The following is an 8,489-nucleotide window of genomic DNA, read 5'->3' on the forward strand; positions in this document are numbered from 1 at the left end:
TGGCTGGAGCCCCCCAGCCATGGCCTGGCCCTTCCCTGCTGCCCCTTCCCCTGCTGGGGGGAATTCTGCTGCTTCCACAGCTGGGGCTGCTGCGCAGCAACCGGAGCTGGAGCCAGCACCTCTTGCCTCTCCCTGGGGGAGACCGGGCTGGGAACGGGGGGTCCAGGAGCTGGGGAAGGCGTTTTGGGTCTGGGGAAAGGGATGCAGTGACTGAGATGGGGTGCAGGGCTGGGAAAGGGTTTCCCTGCCTGGCGCGGGTGGTCCCGGGGTTCACAGGGGCTCCTGCACGGTGCCCGCAGGTCCCGGCAGCAGCAGGAACAGCTTTGCTGCGGGAAAAGGCCCCAACCGCTGGGGGTGGATGCCCGCAGCGCCCCGCTGGTGTCCCGGGGGATGGATGTCCAGAGCCCGGCCGGTGTCCCGGTGTCCCGGGGGATGGATGCCCGGAGCCCGGCCGGTGTCCTGATGTCCCGGGGGATGGATGCCCGGAGCCCGGCCGGTGTCCCGGTGTTCCGGGGGATGGATGCCCGGAGCCCGGCCGGTGTCCCGGTGTCCCGGTGTCCCGGGGGATGGATGCCCGGAGCCCGGCCGGTGTCCCGGTGTCCCGGGGGATGGATGCCCGGAGCCCGGCCGGTGTCCCGGTGTGCCGGTGTTCCGGGGGATGGATGCCCGGAGCCCGGCCGGTGTCCCGGGGGATGCGCGGGGCCGGGCCGGCGCCGGGGCGGGGAAGCGCCGCGTCCCCTGCACGGGGCAGCGCGGGGGCGGCGCGGGCGGGGCGGGGAGAGCGCGGGGCAGCCGCTCCCGGAGAGCGGCGGGGCCGCACCGCACCATGGCGGGGCCGCGGGGGGCGCGGGGCCGCCTCCCGCCGCCGCTGCTGCTGCTGCTGCCGCTGCTGCTGCCGCTCCCGGCCGCGCCGGCCGCCCAGGTGAGCGGGGAGCGGCACCCGGAGGGGCTGGGGGGGGGACACGGGGCTCCTCTCCGCTTCTCTCTCGCTGCCCGTGCGCCCCCGCAGCGCTGCCCCGGCAGACAGGTGGGCAAAGCCGCGCTTAAACTGCGCCCGAGCCGCGCTTAAAGCGCGAGCGGCCGCTTTCGGGATCTTTTCGCCCTTCTCAGCCCGCACCTGAAGCCGCCCCCGAGCGCACCGGGAGCAAAGAACCCCCGTTTGGGGCTTTTTCTTTGGCGGGGGGAGGATTTTCCAGCTTTGCGATGGCTCAGCATCCCGCCGGAGCTAGCGCTGGCTCCCGGAGTTAAACCCAGCCCTAACAAAGAGCTGTTTATTAAAGCCAGCGACGCGCCAGCATCTATTTGCTTTTGCCTCCCTTCCTCTGCGCTCGGGGTATCCCAGAGCTGCCAGCACACCCCCGGCAGCCCGGGAGCCCCGAAACCGCTCCCGGGGAAGCAGAGGACACCGAGCGCGGTGCTTGGGCTCCCCGTTTGTCCTCCCTCAACCCTCAGCAGCTCTTTGGAAACGGGAATCATTCCACAGCGCGGTTATGGAAAGGGGGGGAGGAAATCCTTTCCAGCAGGTGGGACAGAGCCCACCAGCTCCGGTTCGCTTTCCCGGAATTCCATAGCCCCCAGCGCAGTCCCTGCGCGCTCCCTCCTCACTGCGCCCCCCGGATTTCTGAGCTCTGGGAATGGCTTTGCTCTTTTTCCTCGGTTTCGAGTCAATTCCACAGGAATCCCATAATAACGGTGCCCGTCTCCGGCATGAGTCAGTCCCGTGGGAGCGATCGCTTTGCAGGCAGGAGTCCCAGCAGCGTTCCTGGCCCCGGCAGAGCTCACAAGACAGCTGTTTTCCTCTTCTTTTGTCATGTGGAAACGGGACAGGGCTGGAGCTCCAGCAGGATGAAACATGAGTTATAGCATCTCTCCCACAAAGCGATCCCAGCCCTGCCCGGAGCGCGGGCCTAGGTGGAAAAAACTCCCGGATCTGGGTAAATGCGGAGGGAAAGACAAAGTCAGGGCGCTCAGGGAACACCGGACGCCGCGGAGCTCCCGCACCAGCCTCCTCCCGGGGCCGGCCGGGGGGCTCCCGGGGGGAGCGGCAGCACAGGGGGGTCCCCATGGCTGTCCCCATCCCTGTCCCCGCAGAGCTGCCTCAGCAGGCAGCAGCTCCTGGCTGCCATCCGGCAGATGCAGCAGCTGCTCAAGGGGCAGGAGACGCGCTTCTCCGAGGGGCTGCGAGCCGTCAGGAGCCGTCTCAGCAGCATCCACGCCTCCCTGGCCAAGGAGCCGCCCGCCCGTGAGTCCTTGGCACAGCATTCCAGGGAAACAGCGGCTGAAGGGTGGCTTGGAAGGAAAGGGCCCCCTCCAAACTCATCCCCTTTCCGTGGGTCCCGCAGCCTCCTGTCCTGCCCTCCAAGCCCCTGCGGATGGGAGGAAGTTCGGCAGCAAATATTTGGTGGATCACGAGGTTCACTTCGCCTGTGATCCAGGGTTCCGGCTCCTGGGCTCCAGCACACGGACGTGCCAGGCCAACGGCAGCTGGACGGGGCAGGAGCCGCGCTGTGCAGGTACCGCTCACTGCCGGCCCTGGAATGGCCTTTGGAAAAGCCGATGGATTCCAACACTGGGCTGCTCACAGTGGGGAGGGATCTCGGCTGCCCCCCAAAGTTCCAGGGATGCTGCAGCTCCCTTGGCTTTGGGATTTCTCAGCCTTAAGGAAAACTGGGAATTACAGCTGGAGCAGCTGCGGAGATGAGGGCGAGCGGGGTCGCGGCTGCGACGTGCCGCAGGGTACCGAGGCTGTGCCGGTGTGCGCAGCATTCCCGGCTTCCCGAGACGGAACACGGATCTCTGCTTCTCCCGCAGAGATCAGCGAGTGCTCGAGCAGCCCCTGCCAGAACGGCGGGACGTGCCAGGAGGGGCTCGGCCACTTCGAATGCCTCTGTCCCCCGCAGTGGGCCGGGACCAGCTGCCAGTACCGGGCTCAGACCGGTGGGTCACCCTTGCCGGGGGATAAATGGGATATTCCATCCCGCGGCCCATCCCGGCTCCCCATCCCGGCGTTTTCCCGCAGCTCCTCCCGGCTGGAGCGTGTCGGATGACCCGGCCTTCAGCCGGCAGCCCCGCTGTGCCCAGCTCGCCCAGAGCCAGCAGTGCAGCTGCGATCCCGGCTTCCAGATGAGCGGCACGGCTTCCAACGGCATCTGCCAGGGTGAGCCGGGATGCGGGAGGGATGCGGGGATGCCGGGAGTCCCGGAGGAGCCCCCGGCCGGGCCCACAGCGGCTCAGCCCCGCCGCCCCGGGGCCCGCAGCCCCGTGTCCGGCTGCTTCTGGAACATCCCCGGGGAGGGAGACCCGGCCGCCGCCCCGAACTCCTCCGGGAGGCTCCAAGCGCTTCAGCCCAGCGGTCCCATGGATCGCGAGCCGGGCCGTGGGGACCGAGCTGGGCCGGGCCCAGTGTCGCTCTCTGCGGGACACCGCCGGTCACAGCCCCCGGGCTCCCGTGCCCTGGCGTCCAGCAGCCCTGCCCCAAGCCGCCTCCCCGGCTCCTCCAGCCCCAGCTCGCTCCCTGGCTCTTCCCGGGAGGCTGGAGCGAGATCCCGGGGGATCCCTGTCTCCGCAGACCTCGACGAGTGCGAGGTGTACCAGCAGGAAGGGGGACCCCGGCTGTGCGCCCACGCCTGCATCAACACTCCCGGCTCCTTCCGCTGCTCCTGCCCCGCCGGGTACGTCCTGCTGGGCGACGGCAAGAGCTGCGAAGGTGAGGAGGCTGGAATGCACTCGGTACCAAGGGCTTTGGCATTTCCCCCCAGCTTTTTCTCCATTTCCAAGGGAGAGGCTGGTGCAGAGGGGAGGGAGATGATGGAGCCACGCTTTGCGGGATGGCAGCGGATGGAGGATGTTTGGGTTGGCAGGAGCCCCAGCTGGATGCAGAGCTGGATGGGGAAATGAATCCCAGAGTTGTGCTGGGGAAGGGAAAACTCCACCAGAGTGCTTCAAAAGAATCCCTAAAAATGAAAATAAAATGCTTTCCTTGAAGCATGGCTGCTCCTTCTCTTCCTTCTCCTTCTCCTTCTCCTTCTCCTTCTCCTTCTCCTTCTCCTTCTCCTTCTCCTTCTCCTTCTCTTTTCCCTCGCCCTTTCCCTCTCTCTCACCTCTCTGGATGATGGAGCAACACTTTGGGTCTGCACCTCCTTGAAGATGACCCTGCTGTGGCTGTGGGGATGTTCCTGGAGCAAGGAACTCCTGGGAAGAACCGAAAGCGATGTTAAACCCCCAGAATTCCAGGATCAGCTCAGAGGCTGGCAGTCCCAAGGGAATTGGGGTGCAGGTGGAAGGCAGTGGCTGGGAATGGTGGGAGGCCACAACTACTGAAAGCCTCCTGAAGAAACAGGGAAGTTTTTGTGCCCCGAAGTGTTGATTGCTGCGGTTCAGGGTAGAGAAAATCCCGATTTCCCCATTGCTCCCTGATTTTCCTGCGTTCCGTGGCATCTCGCTAGTGACCCCAGCAAATCCTCTGCATTCCAGCTCCTGCCAGGTGTCCCTCGGGTGGTCAGTAAATGAAAAGGGATGGGGTTTCCAAAGAACCGAGCAGAAAGGTTGGGAAAGCAGCTGCCTTCCCTCTGGGAGAGGGCTGCTCTTAACCCGGCCCGGGGCTGAGCCTGGGGAGAGGAGATGGAATTCCGGGATGCTCCCGTATTTTTTGCATCGTGTTTGACCAGTTTCAAGGTGGTTTTTTCTATTTTCTGACAGGAAGGTGAGCTCAGCTGGAGTTCAGTTCCAGGCCTTGACCCCTCTTCCCGCCCCTCTTTTCCAGATATTGATGAGTGTTCCCTATCCCAGGATAACTGCACGAGCGGGAGCAGCTGCATCAACACGGGCGGGGGATTCCAGTGCGTCACCCCCGAGTGTCCCCCGGCCGCCGGCAACATCTCCTACGTCAAAACCTCCCCCTTGTAAGTGCGGGGCACCAAATCCACGGCGCGCCATCCCCGCGGATCCATCCCCCCGCCCCCCCAAAAAAACCCCTCCGTGGCTTTTCCTTCCGCAGCCGCTGCGAGCGCAACCCGTGTCCCATGGAGAGCCGCTCGTGCCACCAGGCCCCCAAAACCATCTCCTTCCACTACCTGCCGCTCCCCTCCAAGGCGCGGGCCCCGGTGCCGCTGTTCCGCATGGCTCCGGGCCGGCCGGGCCCGGACAGCCTGCGCTTCGGCATCGCGGGCGGCAGCGGCCGCGGGCACTTCGCGGTGCGGCGCTCGGAGCGGCACGCCGGGGAGCTGCTGCTGCTGCACGGCCTGCAAGGGCCCCGCACCCTGCACGTGGATGTGGACATGGCCGAGTACCTGGATCGGGCCTTCCAGGCCAAGCACCTGTCCAAAATCACCCTCTTCGTCTCGGCCTATGAGTTTTAAGTGAGGGGGATTGTTCCTTGATCCCTGCTCGGCCGCCCGTGGCTCCCGGGGGAGGTCCAGGCTGGAGCCGGCTGCCGCTCTGTCCCAGAGGTCTCCATCCCGGGGGGATTTACGCCTGTCTGGGTGGATTCACACCACTAAATGAGGTGGAGAAGTCCCATCCTCATCCCGGCTACAACAGCAGATGAAAACCACAGCCCTGATTTCCTTTGAATTTCCATTTTTTCCTTTAGGAAGTGGCGAAGCCGAGTGTGGAGTGGGAGAGAGGCTCACGGCCTTTCCCGCTCTCCTCCCTTGTTCCACCTAGACCTGATCCCTAAAAACACACTTCTGCTTCCCTATGGATGCTGAGAATCCCCCTGGCAGCCTGAGAATCCTGGGATCCCTGTAGGGATTGAGGTCTAGTACCCCTGGGATCCATCAGGGCTGGAAAACTCCGTGGACATCCACCTGGGTGCCCTCTCTGGCAAGCGGGGCAAAGGAGCAATTCCAGGGCTATCCTTGCTCCTCCAGCCTCCCAAACAGGGATCCCCCATGGATCCCCCTCCCAGCAGAGCTTCAGCTGCACGTGGAGGTGGGAATATTCCCTGCTCCATCAGCCAGAGCCTCCATGCCGGCGTAGGAACGCTGGGGAGAGCTGGGATTCGGCTTCTCCCTGGGGGATTCACCCGCCTGCTTGTGCATGTTCCGCATGTTCCCTCATCCCGCTGGATTTAGCACAATTAAAGGATGATGTAAAGCATGGCACCGGAGTGAGGCACCTGATGGATGTGTTGGATGGGGAGAATGCTCACCCGGAGCACTCCAAGGGGAATTGGGATCCGGGAGGGCAAGAACCTGTTATCCGTGGGTTTATTTTCCTGCTTTGTTGTGTTTGGGAGGGGCTGGCTGATAGCAGGGAGCTCATTCCCACCGGAGCATCCTTTCCCCTGTGAATCCTCATCCCTGAGCATCCTTTCCCCCGGGAATCCTCACTCCCTCACATCCTGCCCAGCTGCACCCACCAAAACCATTCCCACTCCTTGTCCCGGGGAAAGAGGCTCCCCCAGACGGATCAGTCTCCTCTAGGGGATCCAGCTCCTGGATTTTTGGGGGGTACGGGAGCTCGGGAAGAACAAGAAGGGACATTCAGGGCTGCTGTCAGCGGATGGAGGATGTTTGGATTGGCAGGAGCTCCGGCTGGACACGGAGCCGGGCAGGGAAATGTATCCCAGGGTTGTGCTGGGGGAGGGAAGCGAAAACTCTGGAGTTCTTAAAAAAAAATCCCTAAAAATTAGGAGAAAATGCTTTTCTAGAAGCACGGCTGCTCCTCTCCTCTCCTTCTCTCCCATTCCCTGCCACTTCCCAGCCTGGCTGGACGTGCTCCTCCAACAGGCCACGGGCCTATTTTGGGATGATAACAAAATGTGGGAGCCGAAAAGCAGGAATCTGGGAGAGGACAAGCTCCTGACCGGGCAGAATCGTTTCCATCTGCCGCTTTCTCCGGATAACACAGCTGGAGATGGGCGCCTGGACCGCGCTCCGGAGGCTTTTCCTTGCGGCACGATCCCAAACTGACAACATTTTCCTAATTCCCGAGGCCAGGGTGAGCTGGTTTCTCCCTTCCAGCCCTGGAAAAGTTTAAGTTCGGCTCTTTGCCTTTCTCAACCTCTGGCTGCCGTTCCAGTTGACTAAAGGAGATTTTTTTCCCTCCCCGGAGTGGCCACTCCGGAATCTTTCAGACTTCCTGAGGTTGGAATTTGCAGAGAGAGGCTCTTCCAATCTTGGAATACAACCTTCACTGGGGGAAATAATATTTAGGAGCTGAAAAAAAATAAAAATAAAAAATAAAAAATAATAATAAAAAAAATAAAAATAAAAATAAAAATAAAAATAAAAATAAAAATAAAAATAGCAGGAACGCTTCTGCTTCCCTTTGGTGGGCACAGTTGGCCTCAGATGCGCTGTCCCAAAAATCACCATTTCTCACCCCAGAATATTTAACCAAAACTTTAGGATTCTCCCTTCTAGTCCACGTTTAGAACCCCTTTTTTCCTTGCCTGTGGCCTGGGGAAATGATGCTGAGCCCTGTGAGCCTCAGCTCCAGGGCTCCACCTGTGCTGATGGCGCTAATTAGTCCTAAGTAGCCCTAATGATGCTTCCCCAGCCAGCAGCGGCCCGTCCCTGCAGGAATGCTGTTTTCCAGCCTTTTCCTTGGGTTTACCTGATTTCCCCGAGGGTCTGGATCCTGTTCCTACACTCAGGTGTCATGGGAGACGATTCTTCCCTTAAGGATCTGAGGCTCTTCCCACCGGGAATCCCATGGGAATGCATACGAGTGGTCCGCCTCGTTTTTATAAACTTTATTCGACTGCTAGCATTGGAAAAAGCCGAGCTTTTTTTTCAGTGTCCTGAAAAGCTCTGAGAGGCAGGGAAAGGAAAAAAATGGAACTTTTCCCGGGAATGTTTGATGCAGCGTCATTGGGGTGACTCTTGACGGACGCGTCTTCCCTTCGCCCACCACATTTTTATTAAATGACTGGCTTGGAACCACTTTATCCCGCCTTTTGTCACGCCCTGACCCCGACGGCGACTCCAGGGACAGCTTTTGGCCCGCCCTGGGGCCACGCGCTCTTGGTTTAATTACGAGCGTCACTAATTAATGACCGCGCGGGCCGCTTCCCCTCACGCGCACCCGCCGCCAGGGGGCGCTGCCCACGGCGCGTGAGGGGCGGGGGGGGGGGAGGGGGGCGGCTGTGACGCAGCGGCGGGAGGGGAGGCCGGTTCCCGCTCCCGGTGCTCGTCCCGGTTCTCTCCCGGCGGAAGCCGCCGCCCTTTTCCCCCTTTCCCCTCCCTTTTCCCCCTTTCCCTCCCTTTTCCCCCCTTTTCCCCCACCATTCCCGGGGGTACGCCGCCATCACGTGACGGGCGCGGCGCACGTGACGCCGCGCGCCGCGAGGCCCCGCCCCCTTCGCGCGCGCACGGCGGCGGCGGCGGCCGAGGGGAAGCGGGGGAGGGCGGGGCCCGCGCGTGACGTCACGGGCGAGCTTGACGGGCGTGGCGAGCAGCCAATGAGCGCGCGATACGCCGCGGCCGCTGCCAATTGCGGCGCGCGGGGGGCGGGCCCAAGGCCGCGGCGGAGGAGGAGGAGGA

General features: G+C 62.6%; 1 protein-coding gene and 1 long non-coding RNA gene across 4 annotated transcripts; one reads left to right on the forward strand and one right to left on the reverse strand.

The window, feature by feature from the left end:
- The first annotated feature begins 793 nt into the window (after window positions 1-793).
- On the forward strand, window positions 794-6,097 carry FBLN7 (fibulin 7). Of its 3 annotated transcripts, none has more exons than XM_086879324.1 (8): window positions 794-922; window positions 2,092-2,242; window positions 2,343-2,513; window positions 2,812-2,937; window positions 3,020-3,157; window positions 3,569-3,706; window positions 4,763-4,901; window positions 4,997-6,097. In XM_086879324.1, exons 1-8 carry the CDS (start codon window positions 827-829, stop codon window positions 5,355-5,357), a joined length of 1,320 nt encoding a protein of 439 aa, XP_086735450.1. In that variant the 5' UTR covers window positions 794-826; the 3' UTR covers window positions 5,358-6,097. The 3 variants fall into 3 exon arrangements, with proteins under 3 accessions (XP_086735450.1, XP_086735451.1, XP_023778815.2); XM_086879325.1 differs by lacking the exon at window positions 794-922 and adding an exon at window positions 1,811-1,934; XM_023923047.2 differs by lacking the exon at window positions 794-922 and having other exon boundaries at window positions 1,863-2,242.
- On the reverse strand, window positions 4,616-8,028 carry LOC147655181 (uncharacterized). Its single transcript, XR_015283908.1, has 2 exons — window positions 7,561-8,028; window positions 4,616-7,160 (listed from the first exon to the last, which is right to left on the reverse strand). It is a non-coding gene; the product is annotated as an uncharacterized LOC147655181 (long non-coding RNA).
- Window positions 8,029-8,489: the final 461 nt, after the last annotated feature.

Source organism: Cyanistes caeruleus, chromosome 2 (genome assembly GCF_971803275.1).
Source record: "Cyanistes caeruleus chromosome 2, bCyaCae1.hap1.1, whole genome shotgun sequence".
NCBI classification, from domain to species: Eukaryota; Metazoa; Chordata; class Aves; order Passeriformes; family Paridae; genus Cyanistes; species Cyanistes caeruleus.